Source organism: Camelus bactrianus, chromosome 22 (genome assembly GCF_048773025.1).
Source record: "Camelus bactrianus isolate YW-2024 breed Bactrian camel chromosome 22, ASM4877302v1, whole genome shotgun sequence".
Lineage (NCBI taxonomy): Eukaryota > Metazoa > Chordata > Mammalia > Artiodactyla > Camelidae > Camelus > Camelus bactrianus.
This window is the reverse complement of record NC_133560.1, coordinates 25,875,669-25,899,754: the sequence shown is the minus strand read 5'-3', so window position 1 is coordinate 25,899,754 and position 24,086 is coordinate 25,875,669. Positions and strand designations below refer to the sequence as shown.

The 24,086-nt window shown below is 56.5% G+C and overlaps 2 protein-coding genes across 8 annotated transcripts in view; one reads left to right on the top strand and one right to left on the bottom strand.

The window, feature by feature from the left end:
- The first annotated feature begins 244 nt into the window (after positions 1-244).
- The window catches only part of DOCK6 (dedicator of cytokinesis 6), a 39,853-nt gene continuing 16,011 nt past the window's right edge, over positions 245-24,086 (top strand). For 2 of the 7 annotated variants that reach the window (XM_074350810.1, XM_074350804.1), the window contains exons 1-24: positions 245-373; positions 6,574-6,661; positions 7,377-7,552; positions 7,800-7,868; positions 8,120-8,249; positions 9,184-9,399; positions 10,844-10,929; positions 12,247-12,313; positions 12,413-12,562; positions 13,452-13,532; positions 13,658-13,811; positions 13,966-14,093; positions 14,224-14,317; positions 14,679-14,841; positions 17,813-17,930; positions 18,002-18,072; positions 18,275-18,413; positions 18,508-18,609; positions 19,206-19,292; positions 19,681-19,912; positions 20,166-20,327; positions 20,979-21,142; positions 21,665-21,769; positions 23,894-23,986. In XM_074350810.1, the coding sequence (XP_074206911.1) occupies positions 330-373; positions 6,574-6,661; positions 7,377-7,552; positions 7,800-7,868; positions 8,120-8,249; positions 9,184-9,399; positions 10,844-10,929; positions 12,247-12,313; positions 12,413-12,562; positions 13,452-13,532; positions 13,658-13,811; positions 13,966-14,093; positions 14,224-14,317; positions 14,679-14,841; positions 17,813-17,930; positions 18,002-18,072; positions 18,275-18,413; positions 18,508-18,609; positions 19,206-19,292; positions 19,681-19,912; positions 20,166-20,327; positions 20,979-21,142; positions 21,665-21,769; positions 23,894-23,986 (2,919 nt within the window). In that variant the 5' untranslated portion in view covers positions 245-329. Of the gene's footprint in view, positions 374-6,573; positions 6,662-7,376; positions 7,553-7,799; positions 7,869-8,119; positions 8,250-9,183; positions 9,400-10,843; positions 10,930-12,246; positions 12,314-12,412; positions 12,563-13,451; positions 13,533-13,657; positions 13,812-13,965; positions 14,094-14,223; positions 14,318-14,678; positions 14,842-17,812; positions 17,931-18,001; positions 18,073-18,274; positions 18,414-18,507; positions 18,610-19,205; positions 19,293-19,680; positions 19,913-20,165; positions 20,328-20,978; positions 21,143-21,664; positions 21,770-23,893; positions 23,987-24,086 lie in introns of those variants that run through there. The other 5 variants (XM_074350805.1, XM_074350807.1, XM_074350808.1 and 2 more) reach the window with 5 other exon arrangements.
- ANGPTL8 (angiopoietin like 8) lies at positions 14,936-16,697 on the bottom strand. The gene is made up of 4 exons (XM_010966870.3): positions 16,311-16,697; positions 15,971-16,132; positions 15,322-15,431; positions 14,936-15,216 (listed from the first exon to the last, which is right to left on the bottom strand). The coding sequence occupies exons 1-4, from the start codon at positions 16,605-16,607 to the stop codon at positions 15,189-15,191; spliced, it is 597 nt and encodes a 198-aa protein (XP_010965172.1). The 5' UTR covers positions 16,608-16,697; the 3' UTR covers positions 14,936-15,188.

Sequence of the window (24,086 nt, the reverse complement as noted above, 5' to 3'; positions counted from 1 at the left end):
ACAGATAGATTCCTAGCTAGAGGGCAGAAAGAGCATCCCCGGGGAGCCCGAGACCCCACCCCCACCCCACGGCCTCAGTCCCGGCCCCCCTCCTCTCCTGCCCCCTCTGAGCCTCAGTTTCCCCATCCCAGCCCCGAAGGCGCGGAGGCGGCCAAAGGACCCCGCACCCCTCCGGCCGGCAGGGGCAGCACGGAGCGGCCTGGGACACCCGGAAGGGCCCCGCCCCCAGCCCCGCCCAGCCCGGGCTGCCCAGAGCCGGGAGGCGGCGGCGGCGGCGGCCACGGCGGGGACGGTGCGCGCGGCGGCAGCGGCGGGACGCGCGGGGCGCCATGGCGGCCGCCGAGCGCCGCGCCTTCGCGCACAAGATCAACAGGTAGTGCGGCCGCCGGGCCCACCTCGGGCCGCCCCCACGTGTCTGAGCCCCGCCCCGGGGCGGCCCGGCGCCCCCCAGCCTGGGCGCCCCCTGTTCAAGCCCCTTCCGCCTTCACCCGGTCCGGCCCGCTTCCTCCCGCTCGGGGCGGCGGCGGCGGCGGCGGCGGGGGCAGGCGAGGAGGGCGACGGGGGTCCGGGCTGGGGGTCGCGTCGGGGCGGCGGGCGCGATGGCGTCTGAGGTCCTCCCTCGGAACGGGTGGGACTCGTGGGGGCGTGTCCGGGGGCCTTCCTGGAGGAGGCGGCGCGGGGAAAGCCTTGCCCGGCGCACTCTGCGCCTCCTCCCCAGCTTCTGGCCCCTCCCAGGTCCCCGAGCCCCAGGGCGTGGGAGTTGGGGGCTCTTTGCGTCCCATCCTCTGTGCCTGGTGTGGGGCAGGGATGCTCCAGGCGCCGGCTTTTAGGAACTGAGATGGTGCTTCTGGCGTCCTTTGAACCCCCTCGGGAAGTTTCCCGTGCTTAGGACCCGCCAGGGTCCTGTGCCCAGCTGTCTCTGGGGGGTAAAGGACAGCTGGGGATGTCCCCCCGCCCCCAGCCCTGCTTCAGGCTCTCCCAGCACCGCCTGGACGCGCTGGAGATGGATGGGTGATTGAATAGAAGGAGTGGGGGCTGGGGACAGAACCAGCTGGTGGGCAGACGGGGGAGGGGACAGGCGCCAGGCGCTGGGGGATCCATTTCCGTGGCCACTGGAGATTGTAAGGCTCTGCCTGGGAGGGGGATGTCAGACTCTCTGGGGCTGAAGAACCTCCCCGTCATGGGGGTCTGTGCCTCTGTAGTGGGTTCGGAATCTGCTCAGGAGTCCTCTCCACGGGGGACTACCCCCCACTAGCTTGATGGAGACACAAGAAAAGATCCCACCCTTGGGGGCAGCTATAGCGGGGGAGACAGAAGAAGCAGGATAAAGTAGATTATATGTTAGTGGTAAGTCGTAATGGTACTTGTGGGACAGAGAAGGGAGATGGGGAGTTTGGGATCTACTCTGGGAGGCAGGTCCGGAAGGCCTGGATGAGAAGGTGACATGTAAGCAAAGATCTGAAGGAGGTGAGGGAGGGGCTCATACCCAGATGTGGGGGAAGAGCAATCCAAACACAGGGAAGGACAAGTGCAAAGACCCAGAGGCAGGAGCAGGCATAGCTAGAGCATCTGAGGTGGCAGAGCGAGGAAGGGGGCAGTAGGATCAAGCTGTGCAGGGCCTTGTGGAGAGGAGTTTAACTTTTTACCGTGAATGAGGTGGGAGCCGTGAAGAGCTCAGAACAGAGGAGGGGCATTGTGACCTGGTGTCTGGGGCACAGTGGTTGGGCAGTTTTTACGTTGTTATCTGTCTGAATCGTCCCTCTGTCTGGGACCTTTGGTGTTTCTGAGCCTGGATACATGATTATTGTCTGTTTCTTTGCCTCTGGGTCCCTATGTCCTTGGGTCCTGGCTTCCACATAAGGGGAAAAGGGGCCCTGAATTCCGCCCTGGGAAATGGATACTGTAGAGCCCAGAGTAAGAAGAGCAGAGAAAGATCCTGGGGTCCCAGTGAGCCACAATCAAATGGCTCAAATCTTCCAGCCACCCTCGGACAAATTCTCCAGAGCAGCCTAGTGGGCACCCAGGCGTATACATGCTCAGACCTAGGCCTGTATTCATCAGCTGGTTCGCTCAATCATTCATTCCACAAATGCCATATTAACCTGAATATTAGACAGTCCCCTGGTTTCCTATTGAATGGATTCTTTTAAAACAAAGATTTGGAGGGACAACTTAAAAATCCAGACTCTTATGAATGTAAATCACATGGACAAACGTTACTGCATGCAGCGGAAAGTTCATTTTTTCCACTTGTACTATGTAAAATAAAATCTGATCTAGAAGGGTGATAATGACCAACATTTATAATGTGCTTTTTTCATGCTGGTCCCCATCTGAGATGTCACTAATTGTTACCAGAGCCTGTTGACATTCGTAGAACTACTGAAACCTAGACTCAAAGTGTTTAAGTCACTCTCAAGGGTCTCTGGTAGGAAAATGATCCCAGGAGCATGTGGCTCCAGAGTTCAGAACAGTCTCAGAAACCTTTCCCTGCACTCATATCCCCAAGCGTGTCCGTTCCTTCCTCCCAGGCACCTGACAGCAGCATCTTCATTCTCCGTTCAGTTGTCTGATGTGAGGCAATTTGCATTTCTCACTTAAAGAAATAATGATTTGTTCAAGGACTGGGAGTGCAATGAGATGTACATCAATAGAATCCCAAAAGTACCTCTGGGATTTCAAGGAAATCGCCCTCCCACCCTTGTCCTCAAATATATCTGCAAACTCGAGCACATGCCTAGATTATTATTTGGTACCTTTTAAAGAATTATGATGGATGACATGCATACAGAGAAATGCAAAGTTTAAAGAATTATTATGAAACAAATGCCAGGGGTGAAACCACCCGAGTGAAGACAGGGGCTGTTTCCACCTTCCTGATCCTCCCCACTCCAGCACTCCCCTCCCCTGGTGATCTGTACTTGGCTCTGTCCCTCAGGGAACTGCCATGCTGATGGCGGTTACTGTCCCTTCCTCATTTGCATAATAGTTTCTCCATCCAAGTTATCTGTCTATGTCCTGTGGGTTGGTTTTGCCTGTTTAGAACATCCTACAAATGGAACCATATGGGATGTCCAGTCCTGTCTGCTAGCATAATGTCAGGAGGAGGACTCCTCTGTGCCGCTGCCTGTAGCCAGGCTTGTCCTTTTCATTGCTGCATATTATTCCCAAGATTGTGTGTTCTCCATCTTTGGTCAAGGAACATGTGAGTTGTTTCACTTCCGGGCTGTCATGATCAGAGCTGCGGTGAACATTCCCAGCCATGTTTTTTCTCCTGAGTATCTGTGCCTCAGAGTGGAATTGCTGGATTGGCAGATCTTCAACTTGGCTTGTTAATTACAGGTGGTTTTCCAGAGGGGTTCCCCTAGCAGTGGAGGAGAGTTCCGATTGCTCTGGATCCTTGCTGGCACTCATATTATTTGTCTTTAAGTCTTTCTGCCAGTCCAGGAGGGTTAGGGTGGGATGTAAAGAGGAATCTCTTTAGGGTTTTATGTTTATTCATTTTCTTCCCCACTTTTTGCAGAAGTGGGAACACAGTATCTGAGGCTTATGTCATTCTTGTTTCTGGTTTTATTGTCCTCCCCTGAAGGGATAGACCTCTGTTAATCTGGCCAGCCCTGGGATGAGGTCTCACGTGAATTCCAGCGATGCCACTGCTTCATCTTTCCCCTCTGAGTGTCTCTTGAGCATCACCTGGGGGTGTCGAGTTTTCACCATAATAGGATTTATCTCACCAATAGCTGTAAGCCACTACCTGATCTTTCTTTCCAGTTTCCCTCACTGAATTCTGAGATCACTTCGGGAGAAAAACCATTAAATCCAGCTCAACATTTTGCCTCCTTTTTTTTTTTTCTTTCTTTTTTTTTTTTTTTTTTTTGAGTAAAGGTAGATTTATTTAGAGAGATACATACTGCATAGAGTATAAAGCAAGAGAAAGGCAAGGAAAGAGGTGTGGGAGTTGGGTGCTCAGGTTAAAGTAAAAGTAGGTACACACTCCATGGACAGGGTGCGGGCCATCTCCGAAGGGGAGGAAGCAGGAAAAAGGGCTGCCTTTGCCTCCCTTTTTGAAATGTGCTCCATGGGGGCGTCTGAAGCAGATCTGATGGGGGCAGATGAGAAAGAAAGGAGTTTGGGACGACTCCCAGGTGTGGGTCCTGAGAATCCAAGAGGGTGGGGCTGCCCTTAGTGACACAGGGGGGATGGTGGGAGGGCAGGTTATGGTCATATTGCTGCAGGATACCTGCAGGACCCCAATGTGAGCATGCAAAGGAGGCAGGTGAGACACAGGACGGATCCGAGGATTTGTTTAGACAGTTTTGAAGCACTGAGGCTGGATGGGACTGCTCTTGGGGAGGGGGGCGGCCTGAGTGTGGGCAGAGGAGCAGAGAAGGGGCAGGTTCTGGAGCCCCAGTTCTTGGCCCTGCTCCCTGTCGTGGGTGACGCAGAAGAACTGAAGGACCTCCAGCTGGCCAGGGTTTGATTCTGGGCACCTCTGCGTTCTGCTGTGTGACCCTTGGTGCCTCACAACCCCTCTCTGAGCCTCACTCACCTTTGGTATAAAAACCAACGTCAGAAATTCCAGTTCCCCAGGATGCTCTTTGAGGCAATGTGGTGACAATGAGCCTTAATTGAGCACTTACTGTGTGCCAAGCCCTACACTCAGAACAGCTCAGTAAGTGATGGGTACTCTCCCAAACCCAGAGGTCCAGCGAAGGGAAGTCACTCACCCCAACTCGTCCAGCTCCAAGTGCAGAGCCCTGTGACCCAGTAAACTGGCTCTGTGGCCATACCGTTATGGACCCAGCCTTTTCCCACTCTGGGGGCCTCACTCTGAGGCCAGTGGCAAATGAAGCTGGAGGCCCAGCTTCCTACCCACCCCCTGCTCTGGGGCAGCAGCTGCAGAACAGCTGGGACCAGGGCACAGACAAGTCCAGCATCTTTCATAACTCACCCCTCAGCCCTGTGTGCCCAGGCTTCCAGAGGAGGTGGCCCCAACCTGGGGGATTTGAGGACAAATCCCTAATTTTTCACATCCTTTGAATTTCCTACAAGCTTCTCTTCCCCTCCCCTATCCCCCACCCAAGCCAATAGAAGCAAGACTCTGAGACAGTTGACAGAGGCAATAGAATACAGGGACAGAGAAGGAAGGAGGCTGGGGATCAGGGTTGTGGGCAAGTTTTGTTTGAACCACATGGATTTGAATTCAGAAGCTTCCAGACGGGCCTGAAGCTCTCAGTTGGCCCTACCCCACACCTGCCTTGCCTGGGCTTACCACACACATCCATCTCATTGGTGGCCCACAGCTGTGTTTGCAGTCCTCAGCGTAGCGCTGTACAGGGCACAACTTTTCATTAAGAAAACTTCCAAGGAAAGAGAAAAATGAGAAGTAGGAGGACTTGAGGCCTGAACCCCCGGGCAATTGTCTTCTTGATTTTAAGAGACCAAGGCCCAGAAAGGTTGTCCCACCTGCCCAAAGTCACCCAGCTAAATGATAAGGGGCTTCCCCCAATTTACAGTAGGTTTAGGCAAGTTGAACCAAGAGGGAGATTGGGAGGGATTTATTCATTCCATCAAAAAAGTGCATTTATTGAGCATTTACTAAATGTGGGGTTCAGCGCTGGGGCCTCTGTGGGGACCACACAGTCCTAGTTTTGTCTTGACGAGGGAGCACAGAGCCCAGCCTCAGTGCCTTCGCACCTGCTGTTCCCTCTGGCTGGCACAATCTTCCCCTGGATAACTGCCTGGCTCTCTTTCTTGCCCCTCCTTCCAAGCTCAGCTGAAGGAATTGAACCTGGGGAGTCCCTGCCCCTTTAGGGTTCATTCCAAACTCCTGTGCTGGCCCCTCCCCTGTGAATCTTGCCCCTTCATTCTCATCCACTGTGACTTTGAAGGCCAGAGCAGATGCTGACGGCCCAGGAAGGCCATGGCACTGACCCTGGTTGCTGGGTGATGCTCACACGGTCAGCCCCATCTCAGACTCCCTGAGAAGGTGTGTGTGTGGAGCACCCACTGATTGCCAGACCCTCAGCTCAGCTCTGCATAGCAGCCATGTGAGACCTTGGCAGCTACAGATGGGAAAACTGAGGCTTAGAGGCAGGAATGACTTGTCCAGCAAGAGTAGAACAGGGCTCACTTCCTGTGGAGGCCAGGGGGCAGGGGCCAGGGTAGGCAGAGGTCCCCCAAATGAAGAAGTGGAGGCCAGGGGCCAGCGGGCCTCTCTCCAGGCCTGGAAGCCAGTCCAGGCAGGGCAGGACTCAGATCCCTGGGGCCAGGTAGGAAGAGAGAAGTGGGGATCAGTGACCATCAGGCCCCACCCAGTGGCAGCTCCTGATCTGTGCTTGGAGGCAGGAAGAGGGTGCAGCAGGCAATGTGTCTGCCCCAGCCTTGGGACCCACACACTGAGATCGGAGGATCCCCGAGACCCGGGTTCTTTTGGCCCGTGGTCTGTTTTATTCTTTCTGCAGCCTGGAGTTTCCTCTCATAGAGTGAACATGTTTGCCCCAAAGCCTGGGTTCCCAGGGCCCCGCTGCCCAAGTTTTCCTGCCCTCAGTGGCCCTCTTCCTGTCCCTGCAGGACAGTGGCAGCCGAGGTGCGGAAGCAGGTGTCCCGGGAGCGCAGTGGCTCGCCCCACTCCAGCAGGCGCTGTAGCAGCTCCCTGGGGGTAAGTGTTTGGGAGGTGCATCCTCCCCGCCACCCTCTGCAGGAGTGGGGGTCCCCTCTGCCAGGGGTCTGTCCCACCCACCCCTCCTACTAGTGCCCTATCCTATGGGGAAGCTGAGGTGACTGCTGGGAGGGACCCAGCTGTGGCAGGGGAGGGTTCCCTGTTCGGCCCAGCACTGTCCTTGATTCCTGTTCCCAGGGAGCATGAGTAGGGAGGGTGGTCCCCCCTCTCTACAGCTGTTTCCTTGGCTGGGGAAGCAGCCCTTTGGGTGGTCAGGGGGGAGAGGTTCCAGCCTGCTGTCGTGGCACCTCCTGCTGCCTGGACCACCCAGATGGGGATGGTGGGGCAGGAGGCCTGGGGGGATGGGAGGTGCTTCTGACTGCAGTGGGCAGGGGGTGGGGCTCTCTTGCCCCAGGACCTTAGGAATTGTCTCTTGCTTTGCTGCCCTTCCACCATTAGTTTCCTGTCCCTCCAGGCACAGGGTGTGATTTCCTGCCTGGAAAGAGGGGGCAGGGCCAGCCAAGCTGGGGTGGGGGTGGAGCGGCTGAGGTTTCTGTCCTCTGTGGTCCTTCTGCGGCCCCTTCACAGCTCCAACACCCTCCATGGCTCCCACTGCCCTCATATTCTTCCAAGGCCAACCCAAGCCCACACTCACCCTCCAGTCCCCATGCCCAGTCCCCAGGGCAGGGGTTATAGCCACTTTGCTCTGACCCAGGTCCCACTGACTGAAGTCATCGAGCCCCTGGACTTCGAGGATGTGCTCCTGAGCCGACCACCAGATGCAGAGCCTGGGCCACTCCGGGAGCTGGTTGAGTTTCCAGCTGACGACCTGGAGCTGCTACTGCAGCCCCGGGAATGCCGCACCACAGAGCCCGGGATACCCGAGGATGGGTGGGTTCAGCCGTATACCACACTGTCCATAACTCCACTCTGCCTCTGTGCCACCCATCAACACCCCCTTTCAGCCCTGAGTTCATCCCTTGGTTTGGCTGTGTGACCTTAGACAAGTCCCCTTCCCTCTCTGAGCCTCTATCTCCAAATCTCTGAAACAGACAGAAGGACCGGCCCCACCTCACAAGCCACTGGAAAGATTAACCCTGGGCCCTGCCTCTGTTTACCCTGATTGTATTTTGTACAGAAAGCTGGATGCCCATGTGAGGGCAGTGGTGGAGATGTACACTGAGGACTGGATCATTGCCCACAGGAGGTTGGTCTGGCTTGGGGGCAGCTCAGGGTAGAGGGTCAAGAGGCCGGGTCTGAGCCCAAAAGAGCCCACTGTCTTTAGCTGGTATTCCTGTTTGTCCACGGTCCCTGCAAGTGTAGCCGGACTTCTCTGGTGGAGCACAGGGAGGGTGGATGGTCGCGTAGGCATCACAGGAGACTTGCAGGCATGTCAGCACATTGGGGAGCCCTGGGGAGCCCTATTCCTGCTACTCACCCAGCCCCGCCTCCTCCTAGGTACCAGCATCTGAGTGCAGCATACAGCCCCATCACCACAGAGACGCAGCGAGAGCGGCAGAAGGGCCTCACCCGCCAGGTCTTTGAGCAGGACGCTTCTGGGGACGAGAGGTCTGGCCCAGAGGACTCGGTGAGGGAGCCACGGGCAGGGGTCACTAAGGGGGTATATATGTGTGTGTGTGGGCTGTGGCCCCAGCTTTCAGTCACATGTGATGGGAAATGACCCAAACAGCCTTGAACACAAAAGGAATGTATCAGCTCCGTGAGTGAAAAGTTAAGGGTAATCATTTTAAGCAATTATTATGTACTTAGTTTATACTAAATGTTTTATACTTGTCCTCATCTTTCATCCTGTGAGGCAGGACAGCACTCATTTTGCAGATAAAGAAACTGAGGCATGGCAAGGTTAGTAGAGGGCTTTCACTGGCCTGCTGATTCTTGAGCCTATATTTTGTCAACCAACATTTATTGAGTGTCTGTTTTTCACCAATAATAGTCATACCAAGAATTATCGTTATTGTTTCCATTGTTAGTATTTATAGATATAGATGGGGAAACTGAAGCCCTTAGAATTGGAGTCAGAGACCTAGGGTCACAGAACTAAGCTGTGATTTGAACCAGGGTAGCCTGGCTCTGACCATAGCTAAGTCTGGACGGTCAGGCAGGGTCGTGGGCCAGAGATAGCCACAGTGAGACGAATGCTCGCTCCCCTGGCAACGGTGAGCAAAGCCCCAGGGAAAGCTCTCATTGGCCCAGCCCAGGCATATCCTGGAGCCAATCCCGGGGTGGGGGGGCAAATGCTGTGTTCTGATTGGCCAGCTGGGGGTCACGTGAAGCCGAAAGTGGGAAGTAGTCTCCATCAATAACAAAGGAGGGGGGCTTTCCCAGACAGCAAATTCTAGAAGGAAGGGTCAGCAAAGCCCTCAGGCGACCCTTGTAGTGGTGACCCCAGCTCCTGGCCTTCAGCTTCCCTATCTATAGAATGGGCGTGAAGACAGTCTCACCTGAGTGGGATGAAGAAGGTGTATGCAGCTAATGCTCAGTGCTTGGCCGTTCTCCACTAGCAGGATGATCCCCGGCATTCCTCAAGCTCCCCAGACGACACTCCACGAAGCAGCGGGGCCTCTGGCATCTTTGACTTGAGGAATTTGGCAGCCGACTCATTGCTGCCCTCGCTGCTGGAGCGTGCAGCCCCGGAGGACGTGGACCGGCGCAATGAGGCCCTGCGGCGGCAGCAGCGGCCCCGCGCTCTGCTCGCCCTCTACCCGGCGCCGGACGAGGTGGGTGCCGGCTCGCCTGCAGCAGGCCTGAGGCCAATGCACATCCGCCTTACATATATCCCGTTCTGTGATCCCACTAACATTTACCGAGTGCCTACTGTATTCCCTGCACTTTTATTCAATGGATTTTACTAGATGCCTACGAGATACCCCTGTATTCATCCAACCAGCATTTATTGGGCACCTACTGTGTACTGCTATATTTACTCAACCAATACTTACTATATGCCTACGAGTATATACTTTTCTCTTTAATCAAACGGCATTTAATCAACCAGTATTTATTGAGCACTTACTATATATGCCTATATTTATCCACCCAGCATTTTATTAGGGTACCTGTTGTGTACTCAATATTTTTATTCAATGACTTTTATTTTTTAATTGAAGTATAGTTGATTTACAATGTATGTTTCTGGTGTACATAGTGATTCAGTTATACATATATGTATATTCTTTTTCATTATAGGTTATTACAAGCTACTGAATACATTTCCCTGTGCTGTACAGTAGGACCTTGTTGTTTATCTATTTTGTATACAGTACAAAATTCAATGATTTTTATTTATTTTATATATTCCCTTATATTTATCCGCCCAGCATTTATTGGGCATCGACTATACATGTATTTATCCAATCAATATTAATTGTATGCCTACTGTATGTCCTCTATTTAATCAAACAGCATTTGAGCAATATTTATTGAACACTTACTATATATGCCTATATTTATCCAACCACCTTTTATTAGGCATCTAGTGTATACATCTTTGTTTTAATTCAGCCATGTATCCAGTGCTTGCTGTATACACCTTTATTTATTCAACCAGTACTTATTGGGTGCATAGTATATATCCCTATATATGTCCAATAAGCATTAATCAAATGCTTTCTGTATATGTCTATGTTTATTCAACCACTTTTTAGTAGATACCTACTATATACCTCTGTATTTATCTGACCAACTTGTCTGAGTGCCTGTTATCTCACAGGCACTTGGGATTCAACCATGAACAAGGCAGACCCAGTCCCAGCCCTCCGAGTTCACAGTCTAGTGGAAGAGAAACCTCCCTACCCGGAAATTACAACCCAGAGTAGTGCCATAATGAGGTGCATGTAACTGTCCCTCACACGGCCCTCAGTGTCCTAGCCGTGTGGCCTGTTGCAGTAGGGCCTGGTGAGCATCTGTAGGAGGGGGCCACCCAGGCCTCAGGGAAGGTGTCCTAGAGGAGTGCCAGCTCAACTGACCTGACAATGAGCAGGTGGAGAGACAAGGAGGAAGGGAGAGGAAGGGCATTCCAGGCAGGGGGAACAGCATGTGCAAAGGCTCAGAGGTGGGGACCAAAAGAAGTTTAGTCAGGTTGGGGGTTGAGTCGGTCTTACGCCACACATTTCAAGCCCTTCTTGGAGGACTTGTACCAGCTGCCCCTTTGGCTCTTGGCAGGATGAGGCTGTGGAACGCTGTAGCCGCCCGGAGCCACCCCGAGAGCACTTTGGACAGAGGATCCTGGTCAAGTGTCTGTCGCTCAAGTGAGTGTGCTGATCCGCCCCTCCCTTTGGGCAGGCCAGCCACGTGGGTTACAGTGCGGCACACACTTGGTGCTCACTATGCAGGCCACGCTGTTACCGTTAACAGCCCTGAGACCCAGGAGGGCACCCGTGGGCTTTCAGGCTGGAAAATAAGACTTCCTTTTTCATTATTCAAAGCCACGAATCCTAAGCTCCAGTCATGTGCCAGGCACAGTTCTCTGCCCGCTATATGTCCTATCTCTGATCTTCACAACATTGTGAAGTGGGCCCAGGTGGGAAACCGAGGCACAGAGTGGTGAAGACCTTGTGCCCAAGATCACATGACTTGTGAGGCTGGAGCTGGCCCTCGCTCACTCTGCTGCTGGGAGCCAGGCTGGAGGGGGCATTGGGGACCCTGGGCCTGGCTTCCAGCCGCCCAAGGCCGCCTCCACAACAGCCCCTGGGAGCAGCCAGAGTGCATGGGAATGGAGCTGAACAGGATGTGGCCTTGGACCTGAGCCCTGCCCCTCCCCACTCTGAGTTCCTGCCTGGACTGGGGCAGGAAAGGGAGGCCCCAGCCTGGCCTGAGGCCTGGGTGGGCCGCCTGCCTCAGACACATGGGTTGGGAACATGGGAGCTCTGTGGACTTATCCAGTCATTTGACAAACGCTCAATATCTGCTGTGTGCAGGCCCTGTAACTGTGGGATGACCACACAGGGCTGTCTAGGTGGGAACACAGCACACACAAAGCCTGGGGATGTCTGGAGAGAGGAAAAATGAGGCTGCTAAGAGGTGGGCAGGGCAGGGCCACACAGGGCAGTGGGGTGCCTCAAATTTTAAGTTTTAAGATGTTTCCTTAGAAGGCATGTGGGTGGTGAGTGGGGCCCAGTGGGGCAGAGTGAGGCAGGAAGGAGGTCCCCAAAAGGAGACCATTCAGGTGAGCAAAGAGGGGACTCAGCCCAGGATGGAGGACACCCCAGAGAGGGGAGACAAGGAGGCCCAGGAGTTGAGAATTTCAGATGGGGCAGGGGTGGGGGAGGAATTGACGTCTCAAAAGCTGTCTTCATGCCAACCAAATAAGGGCTCTGTGTGCATTATTTACTAAGGGAGGAAGTGGTGGTGGGGGGAAAAAAAAATCTATTTGTGCCTCAGTTTCCCCTTTTGCAAAACGGGACGGGCCTTTCTTGCAAGCCCTGAAATGGCGGTTCTGCATGACCCAGTGGAAATCAGATGCCCACCCCCTGCCCCACAATGCAGCGACCCTGGGCTGGGCCACAAGAGGGATTGGGGTGTGTGGAGGTAGAAGTTTCAGGGACAACCTCTGCCATTCACTGCAGGTTCGAGATCGAAATTGAGCCCATCTTTGGCATCTTGGCCCTGTACGATGTGCGGGAGAAAAAGAAGGTAGGAGCCCCTCTCTTCCCCTTCCTCCCACTCCTCCTCTGTACTGTAGGGTGGTGGGCTTCCTGGAGGTGGTGGCGCAGCTGCCTCTCGTACCCTCAGATCTCAGAGAACTTCTACTTTGACCTGAACTCGGACTCCATGAAGGGGCTGCTGCGGGCCCACAGCACCCATCCTGCCATCTCCACCCTGGCCCGCTCCGCAATCTTCTCCGTGACCTACCCCTCGCCTGACATCTTCCTGGTTATCAAGGTACCCGCCGGGGCTGGATAAGGCAGTGATAATGTTGGAGGCCATGGGCATGGTCCCTGCTCTCATGGAAGAAAACAAACATGTCACCAAAAAGGGGATCAGGGCTGTTGTGGGGGAGCGCAGGCAGCTGGGTGAGCCTGGAGGAGGCACCTGACTCAGCCCGGGCAGGGAGAAATCACCAAGGGCTTCCGCAGAGAGGTCACACCTGAGCTGACACCCATGAGTCGGCAGCCTGGGGGGAAATGGCATCTGGCATGTGTGGGTGGATGTTTAAAATGTTTTTTTGAGTCTTTTCAGTTTATTAGGGGAGGAAAGATCTAGTTGGTACATTGGTTTGGGATTTTCTGTTTTCAGGAGTGAGCTCAAATTTCCTTTCCTAAGATGTTCGGTTGAGTTACAGTAATGACATTAGTTGAATACCTCCAGGCAGGCCTTGCTCCCGGTCAGTCAGACTTCACAAGGATTCTGGCCTTTGGTCCTCACAGCAGCCCCAGGAGGTGGAGGTTGCCATGGGGCTCATTTTACAGATGGAGAAATGGAGGAATGTGCTCAGGGTGCCATAGTCCCCGAATAGTCATGATTGGAGTCCAGGCTCAGAGCCATGCTTGGAGTGGCCTCCGTTTATACTAACAAAGAAAGATGTAAATGTGCGGATAACATGGAGTCTTGGGTTTGGGGCCGGTTTCAAAGGGTGGGGAGGGGGCAGCTGGTTGGGCAGGCTGACAGCTAGCACTCAACCTTGAGGACCGTGGGAGCCATGCTGGAGGTGTTGGAGCAAGAGCCCTGGCTGGATGGAATGTATGGAGGGCCGTGAGGGTCAGGGAGGTTGGGGGTGGGGTGAGGAGGTTGGGGTCCCGGCAGTGCCTCATTGGGCCTGCCTGCCCCTCAGCTGGAGAAGGTGCTGCAGCAGGGAGACATCAGTGAGTGCTGCGAGCCCTACATGGTGATGAAAGAGGTGGACACAGCCAAGGTAAGCGTGAGAGGCTGGCCGGGTGGTGATGGGGTCGCCCGCTAGGTAGCGGCAGCAGCGATCCTGGATTCAGCAGTTCTGGGGCACTGAGCTTGTGGGGTGTTGGGGGGGGCGTCTCCCCGCAGAACAGAGAGAAGCTGGAGAAGCTGCGTTTGGCCGCCGAGCAGTTCTGCACCCGCCTGGGCCGCTACCGCATGCCCTTCGCCTGGACGGCCGTGCACCTGGCCAACATCGTGAGCAGCGCGGGCCAGCCCGACCGCGACTCCGACTCCGAGGGCGGTGAGGAGGCGGGGCCGACGGGCCAGGGGCGGGGCTACCGGGGGGAGGGGCGCCCTCTGCTGGCCGGACTTAGTACCAGCCCTGAGTCCACAGGTCTCTGTCCCTCCCTGCCTCTATCTCCGTCTCCCTGCATCACTGTCACTGTCTTCTCTAGAGCGCCGACCTGCCTGGACTGACCGCCGCCGTCGGGTGCCCCAGGATCGGACGAGTAGTGGGGATGACACCTGCAGCTTCTCTGGTTTCCGCCCAGCCACACTAACTGTCACCAACTTCTTTAAGCAGGTGTAGTGGCTGCGGGGCAGGGGGCTGAAGGAAGGATGCCCAAGGACACCCTCCCATTAGCCTGTGGCCGCATGGGTCATGGGGACCACAAACTCCTTGGCCCTAGTTCACGGGGGCGGGTTTTGTGCAGGAGGCTGAGCGGCTCAGTGACGAGGACCTCTTCAAGTTCCTGGCTGATATGCGTCGCCCCACATCCCTGCTGCGGCGCCTGCGGCCCGTGACTGGTGGGTGGCGCGCCCCATAGATAAGACATGTCACTCTCATACAGTCACTCGACAAACCCACGCTTGAATACCTGCTGTGCCAGGTCCTGGGACCACCATGGTGACTGTGATAGACAAAGCCCCAACTTCAGGGGTGGACCTTCTAATGGGGGTCAGAGATGAGAAACAGAATAAGACAGATAGTAGGTTAAATGAGGGACGTGATGGGCAAAGCTGATTAAAAGTGGGGGCAAGAGACAGAGCTGAGGGCAACTTCTGGCCTTAGCACCTGAAGAGGGAGTCAGAGCCCCAACCCGAAGCCCAGAGATGGGGCCCAGTCAGAGGCTCCCAGGCAGATGCAAACTGGCTGCCCGCTCCCCAGCCCAGCTCAAGATCGACATCTCTCCGGCTCCTGAGAACCCCCACTTCTGCCTCTCCCCGGAGCTGCTTCATGTCAAGCCCTACCCAGATCCCAGAGGCCGGCCCACCAAGGAGATCCTGGAGTTCCCTGCCCGTGAGGTCTACGCCCCCCACACCAGCTACAGGTATAGCCTCTGGGGCAGCCAGGCACTTGAGTGGGGGCATTCAGGCATCGTGCAGAGGGGGATCCCCTTTCTCTGACATGCACAGACACCAGGGTGAGATGCCACTGCTCTGCTTTAATGAGGGGCCTGTAGGCATGAAGGAGCGTGTCCTTCCTCCACCCCTCCTCAACGGGGCCGTGTCCTCTGCTGTGTCCCCGCCTGTTTCTGTCGCTACTCCTCGGCTGGCAGCGGGTCCCAGCACCCTGGCCGACCCCAGCGGATAGACAGGTCCTCCTCGGGCAGGGGCTGCCTGGGGCGTGGAAGCATCCCTCGATGCATGACTGGTCCTTACTTCTGGCCAGGCAGGCTCAGGCCGGGAGTGCCGCCATGTGGAGTCTGGGAGGGAAGTGCGGTTCAGCCAAGGCAAAGGGATCCCCATCCAGTTGCCCTGTTCACCACTCTGTCCAGCTGCCCCACACGCCCAACCCTTGCCAGGCTTACCTCTCCTGAATCTGTCTCAGCCGCTGCTGCTGGGCCACCATCTCCTGCCTCTGTCGCTGCACGTGGCCCCTGAGGGCCCACACGATGTGGCTCTGCTTGTCAGCGTGGGCCTGTGGGGTCAGGACAGAGACCTCAGCTGGGGGCCGCTGTACCTCCTATCCCTTGACCTTGCCCAGCCCCATGCTCCCCCTTGCATCTTTGTGGCCTGGCTACTCTCTGGCCTCAACTTCCTCACTTGTAAAATGGGGAAGAGATAGGACTTGCTTTGTAGGGCTGTTATGAGCATGATATGGGTTATCTTAGAGGGCATAAAACAACGCTGGGTACTTAATGGGCATTCAAGAAGTGCTCTACTAGTATGCATGTACTGAGCAACTACCATGTGCCCCGCCCCAGGCTGAGGATTTTATCTGCATCCAGTCCCTGGCTCTGCTTTGAGACATCAGTTGTTGCCCATATTTGCAAATAGGGAAACTGAGGCATGGGAAGGGGTATGGGTTTTTGCCCAGGGTCACACAGAGTAGAGGCCATGGCTCTGAAAGGCTGACAGCAATTGGCGGGGGGGGGGGGGTGTCTCTGGGACAAAAAGTTCAGAAATGAGATCTGGTTGTAAATCAAGTTCTTGATTCCCCAGCTGGGAACCCCTTACCTTTAAGGCCTCAAATTCTTGGCGGGCAAGGCCCAGCCAAGCGCCCCTTAGCTGGACTTCTAGCCGTGTCACACTCTCCCGCAGTACCCGCAGTCCCTGGGCCGCTTCCCCCAGTGCCTGGGCTGTGGCCTCTGACTGCAGCTTTAGAGTATCCTCTTCCATCTGATCAATAGATCATAGCTGTTAGTAGGATGACCCACTGGTACTGGCCTGATTTTAATGCTAGAAGTTCTATATTTCAGAATCTCCCCCAGTCCTGGGAAAACCTTGATAGTCACCCAAGGTATAACTCCACCATAGACTCCTACCCACCCCGCAATACCCCCACGGCAATGCCTACCTGCATCTCTAACAGGCTTGCACGTAGCTCCTGGGCTGCATCCTGGCCCTGGCTGACCTCCTGCCCCAGAAGCCCCAGTGCCTGGCCGTAGAGGCCCAGGCTGTCCCCGGCCTCTGTCAGCTGTGCCTCCGTGGTCTTGTACACACCATTGAGAGCCTGGCTCAGCTGCAGGGCCCCGTGGAAGAGCAGGGTCAGCTCCTCATGCTGTGCTGGCTCCGAGCTGCTCATGGAGGCTACTGGGGCAGGCCGGGCCACTGTTGCCAGGGTACACAGCAGGGACAGCATGAGCACGGGCATGGCTGGGAGGCAGGGGGGTGTGGCCACAGCACCACTGCTGCTGCCTTTTATGCCTCAACACCCCCCTTAACCTCCAGTCAATCGTTAACTGGCCAGCTGGGTGCCTCTTGTTGTGCAAGGGCCTGGCAGTGGTGCGACAGTTGCATCAGGCGAATGTGTGGCTGGGCCACGCTGGGATCACGCTGGCTGGGGCTCAAGGCCAGGTATGGCCTGGGGGCACTGGGAGAGGACAGACCCAGGCTCCACTGGGGCACCCTAAGCTCTGAGCCTTGGTTTCCCACCCTGTGGATACGCATGGCAGCAGTACCAGTGGTAACAGTGAGGCTTTTGTGAGTACAGACGGTTTGCCCAGAGCCGTTCCACTGCCCTTACAGCAGCTGGTCTCCTCGTATCCTTCCCACAAGCCCTCGATGCTGGGATCTTTGTTGGCCTGATCGAGAGCTAGGGGAGCAGGTGCAGGGGGTGGAGACTCTCCCAAGGCCACACAACCTGACTCAGGACCTGCACATGCCCTGGATCAATGCTAACTGTCATCTGGATGACAGTGAGAGCCTCTGTTTCCCTGCCTGTGAAATGGGGGTGATATGAGTCCCACCTCACAGGCTGCTGGTGAGAAAGCTGAGTGCTTAGTACAGAGCCTGACACACAGTAGGAGCCACGTTAGTGTTTGGTGCAATTATTGACATTATTGTTGTTTATGGTCAGCTAGGTATTAACAGAGGTTCAGCTAGAAGGCTGGTTTCCCCCATTATATAGATAGGAGGTTTGGGCTTGTACGTAGTTACCCCTGGGGGAGGGAGGCAGAACTCTAACCCCAGCCCAGTCCTTGCCTCCAACTCCAGCCTCCGTTTCCCCACCATATTACTTTAGTGGCCTCTTCTGGGGGAAGGAGCAGTCAGGCTCCTGAGCTGGGTGATGGGCAGTGCAGCCTGGGCGAGGCTCAGGCCCAATGCTGGCTGCCCGGACCACCTTCTTGGAAACCTGGCCCTGAACATCCATCTGTCCCCTGCCCTCTGCCTCACAGTGCCCCCTCAGTGCCCCCAAAGTCCCTCTGCGTTCCCACCCTCTGCCGTCTGTTCCCCGACTCTGCCAGTTACTTCTCCCACCTGATACTCATCATTGCCCCTTACCTGGCCTTCAGTGTCCCAGCTCTGTGGCCACTGTCCCCCTGGTTCCAGCAGCCCGGCCTCTCTGTCCCCCTACAGGAACCTGCTGTACGTGTACCCACACAGCCTCAATTTCAGCAGCCGCCAGGGCTCCGTGCGCAACCTCACCGTGCGAGTGCAGTACATGGCGGGCGAGGATCCCAGCCAGGCCCTGCCGGTCAGTGGCTGGGCCCCAGGGGAGACGGGCGGGCTGTCCCCAGCCAGCCCCTCATGCCCCTGCTCTACCAGGTCATCTTTGGCAAGTCCAGCTGCAGCGAATTCACCCGCGAGGCCTTCACACCAGTGGTCTACCACAACAAGTATGTGGGGTCTAGAGGAGACGGGGCACTGATGGGGACACAGTGGGGCAGGAAGAGGGGCGGCGGGGGGCAGGCTCTGGGAGTGCTGATGGGGGAAGCTGAGGCAGAGAGCAGAGCCAGGAGGAAACATGTGGCAGAGGGGGTGGGGCGGGCAAGGAGGATCTCAGCAGCCCCCGCAGAACCACCAGCCCCGCCCTCCCAGGTCGCCTGAGTTCTACGAGGAATTCAAGCTGCGTCTCCCGGCCTGTGTGACCGAGAACCACCACCTCCTCTTCACCTTCTACCATGTCAGCTGCCAGCCCCGGCCAGGCACAGCCCTGGAGATCCCTGTGGGCTTTACTGTGAGCCTCTCCCTCGCCTCTCGCCATCCCACACCCCCCTGCCCAGCCCTCCCAGCTCTGTCCAACCCTACACTGACCCCTAGCCTCTCCCCAGTGGATCCCACTGCTGCAGCACGGGCGCCTGAGGACCGGCCCCTTCTGCCTACCTGTGTCCGTGGACCAGCCCCCGCCCAGCTACTCCGTGCTCACTCCAGATGTACGTGCCCTGGACCCCCTGCCAGCCAACACCCTGCTCCCAAGTCCCCCATTCCTGCCATGCCTTCCTTCCCATCGATACCCCAGGAGGCTTGTGTCCTCTGCTGGGGCCTCCAGGGCCCCTGCCTGCCTCATCACACCACCCCTCTCCTTTCATTATTAATCCTGTGTGTCCTACTTCCCCGGTGTTTGTCCCTCCTTGTACCCGACCTGCCCTGCCTCGTTGACACCCCCTACCCCTGCCTCTGCACTCTCTGTTCCCCACTAAGTTTCCACTGCCTCTCTGCAGCCCTGCCTGCCTCCCTGACCCCTGTCCCTAGGACCCCTGTCCGTTCCCTCCAATAACCCTGGGTCTCCATTCTGCATCCTTCCATGAGCATCTCTGGCTCCCAGCCTGCTCCGTGGACCCCTGTAATGCCCCCTCCTATCTGCCCCCATCTCAGGCTGAGCTGGGCTGGGGGCAGGGTGCTCAGCTGCCCCCACCACACCCCTCCAGGCAGGGCTGTGCTCAGGCCACAGTGTCGCAATGGCTGAAGCTGGTGGCCTGAGCGGTGGGGGAGAGCTGGCCAGTGCCCACCTGGTGTGTCCCTCCCGCAGGTGGCGCTGCCGGGCATGCGCTGGGTGGATGGTCACAAGGGCGTGTTCAGCGTGGAGCTCACAGCAGTGTCATCTGTGCACCCCCAGGTAGGGGGTGGGACCAGAACTCAAGAGTCCGGCCCTGGGGTTGGGCAAGAGTTTCCGCTGACCAGGGAAGCCTGGCCTTGGGCCATGGACGTGACTATGGTCAGCTGGGCTGGGCTCCCAGGGAAGCTGCTGACTCAGGCAGGGGCGACCGTCCCTGTGGCCATCCCAGGTGGAGCTTTGGCCTTTGCGTGGTCTCTCCTCCCCGCATTGGTCTCTTGCTATTTCTATGGTCCCTCCGCATCTTTTTCTTTCCTTCCTTGTCCCTTTCCTCATTTATTGATCCCCAGCCTCAGTGTCTCTGCCCACTCAGTCCCTCACTCCATCCCCCTGGCCCTTCCTGGACTGGGAGCCCTAGCCCTGCCCTTCTCACTCCTGGTCCCCCCTCCAGGACCCCCACCTGGACAAGTTCTTCACCTTGGTGCACGTCCTGGAGGAGGGGGTCTTTCCATTCCGTCTCAAGGATCCCATGCTGAGTGAGGGCACTGTGGAGCAGGAGCTGCGTGCCAGCCTGGCAGCCCTGCGCCTTGCCAGCCCTGAACTCCTTGTCACCTTCTCCCACCACGTGCTGGACAAGCTTGTCCGTCTGGTCGTGAGGCCCCCTATCATTGGGGGCCAGATCGGTGAGTGGGTGTGGCCTTAGACCTCATCTGGAAAATGGGCCCTCAGTCCACTGGTTCTGGGTGACCTCCTATAGCCCATTTATCTCTCTGGCCTCAGTTTTCCCATCTGAAAACTGGCCCCAACCCCCTGGGCTGAGAGCTGGTCTCCTGTGATCTTTTGATGGCCACACAACCCCCTAGGACCCTGAAGGCTCTTCCTCAGGGAGGTAAGAGGTCCTGGGATCTGGTACTTGACCTCTGCTCTGCTCGGCAGTGAACCTGGGTCGTGGAGCCTTTGAAGCAATGGCGCATGTAGTCAGCCTTGTCCACCGGAGCCTGGAGGCTGCCCAGGATGCCCGGGGTCACTGCCCACTGCTGGCTGCCTATGTCTACTATGCCTTCCGACTGCCTGGCACAGAGCCCAGCCTCCATGGCGGTGAGTGTTGGCAGGGGACCCTGGAGCACAGGGAATACCCGTGAGGAGAGCATCCCAAGCAAAGGGAAGAGCATGTGCAAAGGTCCTGAAGCTGCACAGGCCTTGGTGGGTTTGAGCAACTTGCAAGAGAGAGAGGGAACTTTTTGCCTGACTCCAGGGGTTTATTCTCTGTAGACTTGATTTAGTGACTGACAAATGATTCAGCCAGTCAGCAAGCAAGGACTCAAGCAGAACTGCCTGGGTTGGAATCCTAGGTCTGCCCACAAGCTCTGTGAACCTGGGCAAGTGACCCCACCTCTTTGGGCCTGTTTTCCCATTTGTAAAATGATGGTAATATTAGTGCCTCTCTCATGGGGGCGCTGATGATAGTAAATGCCCCAGTAATCCGTGCAAAATGCTTAGTACAGTGAGTGTTCAATAAAGTTGCATTTTTTTCATTTGTTAAATAATAAGTAACAACCACGAACCCCTCTGGATACTTACAATATGCTAGGCACTGTTCTCAGTGTCTTTCAGTCTCCCTCAAATTACTGTGAGGAACCCAGAGGTTCAGAGAAAGAAAGTGACTTCGCCAGGGGCAGCTGCCTGGGAAGGGCAGTGGGGCATCAGGGCAGGGGGGCAGGGGGCTGAGCACATTCCTTCCATCCTCAGGGGCCCCCCCGGTCACGGTGCAGCCTGCCACGCTGGCCCGTGGCTCCGGCCGCCCCACCAGCCTCTACCTGGCCCGTTCTAAGAGCATCAGCAGCAGCAATCCCGACCTGGCCGTGGCCCCCGGCTCTGTGGATGACGAGGTCTCCCGCATCCTGGCCAGCAAGGTAGGGCGATGGGACCTTGTTCTCTCCAACCTCAGTGGCCATGGCTGCCAGGTGGGTGGGTGAAAGATCTCAGTGTTGACAAAGGACTGGCGACAACAGCCAGCAGCATGGATGACGGCTTGGCCCTGACACCAGGGCTGGGCTGAGGCTGTCATAGCTTGGGAGCTGCGACTTGGCAGACTTGGTGCTGGTCTTCACGCTCCGAGGCTGACCCAAAAATGAGTGGCTGGGGCTTGAAAAAAGAGCAGCGTGTACATAGTGCAAGAGTGTATTTTCACGTGTACCTGACTCGTATGCGTACACAGGGCACATATTCGCACAAACCTCATGCACAGGGGATCATGGACGTGTGTACTGTACGTGTGCCCCCCATGCACATCTTTGCACACACATACTCCAGGGCTGTGTGTGGGTGCCCACGTGGGTACACGTGTGGTCCAGGGCAGTGAGCATGCTTGGTGATTCATGCTGGTTTCCCCGCCTTCTGCCCACGGATGCTACCACTTCTCTGTGTATCTCCAGGGTATCGACCGCTCACACTCCTGGGTGAATTCGGCTTATGCTCCAGGAGGCAGCAAGGCTGTGCTGCGACGGGCACCCCCTTATTGTGGGGCCGACCCCAGACAGGTGCCCTCCCTACCTGCCCCTGCACGTGGGTCACCCCACCTCAGCATGAGCTCCTCCCACCTTCCTGGCTGCAGCCGACTAACCTAGGGGGGCTGCCTAGAGGAGGCAGCAGACCCCCTCCTGCATTTGTTTGGGACTGTGGAGTGGGTGTTGTAGGCATCATAGGGTCATCTTAACCAGCCTTTTGCTGCTGCACCAACCACAGCCTCCACCAGAGACAGAAGGGACCGGGTGGTATGCAAATAGCATGCAAATGATATGCACATCCAGCCACTGTAACCTCACTGCCCCGCATGGCCCCGCATAATCCTCTCTGTTCAGGAGACTCTCAACTGTCCCCTTGACACAGCAACCTGAATGATGCCCAGGGGATGGAACTGAACCTCGGGGCTCCCCCACCCCATTTCAGGCAGAGGGACCCCTGTGGGCAGCATCCTTTGCTTTGTCCCTTTCCAGCAACCTAGTGTGATGAGGGCCTTTGCCATTAGAGAGACCTGGGTTCAAGTCCTGGCTCTTCTATGGGCTCGCCCTGCACCCCAGGCTCTGAATTTTCAGACGTGGCGAAGGTGCAAAATCAAATGTTCAGCACAGTGGTCCTGAGCCTGGGAGGGAGTTAAGGCATTGCAGGTGGGAGAGATCGTCGACCCAGCCTTGGCCCTGTTGCTGGCTAGTCAAGGATTATAGAAGCTGATCCAACAAACTCACAAATACCTAAGTGCAGGGTGTGAAAATGCCTGAGAGGAAATGAACAGAAATTGGGCCACCAGCCTCCCTCCAGGCAGTCTTGGGGAGCCTCTCCTGGGAAGTGATATTTTTGTTGGGACCTGAGGGTGAGATGGAGCCAGCCAGGGCAGGGTGGATGTTCCAGGTGGAGGGAAAGTCATGTGCAGAGGTTGGTACCAAGCTCAGAGGCCTGTGGGCACCAAAAGGAGGCCACAGGAGCTGGACTCCCCACACACTTGGCTCCAGGCCCTTCCATCTCTGCTCCCATCACCCAGGGAACCCGCACTGCATAGCGGCCAGGACACTGTTAACAGCAAGAGCAGGGGGACTTTTGGGCAGTCTTCTCCCATGATTGCTAGGGATCTGGGCTCATGGGCCCTCCCAGTCCCCCCACATTTTTAACAGGTCCCCCCCCCCAGTGCCCTCAGTTCTCTGAAGTGTCAGCCAGGCCTCGAAGAGCACATAGGAGGTGACAAGGTGGTAGGAGGGCAGGCATTCCAGGCAGGAGGAGGCAGTGAGGCTGGCCTCTGCAGCAGATGGCACATATGATGCAGGCCAAGGAGCCCAGGGCCTGTGGCTGGGACTGTGGGAGCTGGGGGGCTCTCCAGTGCTGAGGCAGAGGCCTGGGCAGGTCCCCAGGCCAGGCCAGCTCCATCACTGAGTCTCCTCTCCCTGTCAGTGGCCTCACATCCTGACCAGCAAAGGAGGAAGAGAGAGTGGAGCTTGGGCGCCCCATACCCATTTCACAGATGGGGACACTGAGGCCTAGCGAGGCCCCAAACAAGGCTGAAGCAGGGCCAGACCTGGAACCTGGGACTCTCTCAGCTGCTCTGCTGCCTCATCACCATCTTACTTCCTCTGTCCTTTATTTTCTTCTTTTTCCTCCTTTAATCCCCTTTGTCTACACTCTACTACCCCATCTACACTCTCCCTCCTCCACCTTGATGCCCTTCTCCTCCTCCATCCATCCTACAATTCACTGATTCACACTCCACCCTTGTTCACACTCACTCACCTCCTCTGACCCACTGTCTCTCCCTTCACTGTCTATACTGATTTCACCCTCCCCACCTACACTCCCCCAACCCTTCTCTCACCTTTGTCCACTGGGTCCTGCTCGGCTGTCCCCCCTCGCCTACCACGGTCTCCCATCTGCCTTCTCACCTGTTCTGTTCACCTTACTTGCTTATTCTCCTCTCTTCCATCACATTCTGACCTTCTCCATCTGCACTGGCACGCTTCGATCTTTATTAACCGGCTCTCTCCATCCATGCCCCCACTGTCCATCCACACGGACATGTCTTTCCTCTGTCCATGCTGACCATCTCTCTTCCCCATGTGTACCGCCTGCACCCGCACTAACCCCCTCGCCATCCCACCCCCCTCACCATCCCATCATAGGCCATCGACTGCAGCTCTAGCCGAACCTGTTCCTACCTCGAGGGCTCCTCCTCAGCCCCACCGGCCACCCAGCCGAGACCCACTGCACAGAAGGTAGTGGGAGGCAGGGGGTGGGTGACTCCATTCTGCCCCCAGGCCCCAGCAGGGGGAGGTCCAAGCAGGGGGTACAGAACTCCCTTGCTCTTGAGCCCAG

Excerpts from the sequence above, each read along its gene's own strand:
- ANGPTL8 (XM_010966870.3), bottom strand. The coding sequence starts at position 16,607 with ATGCCCGTGCTCATGCTGTCCCTGCTGTGTACCCTGGCAACAGTGGCC. Across the intron at positions 16,133-16,310 it reads CAAGCCTGTTAGAGATGCAG|ATGGAAGAGGATACTCTAAA; the intron begins GTAGGCATTGCC and ends TCTATTGATCAG. Across the intron at positions 15,217-15,321 it reads CTGAGACAGATTCAGGAGAG|ACTCCACATGGCGGCACTCC; the intron begins GTAAGCCTGGCA and ends CTTCCCTCCCAG.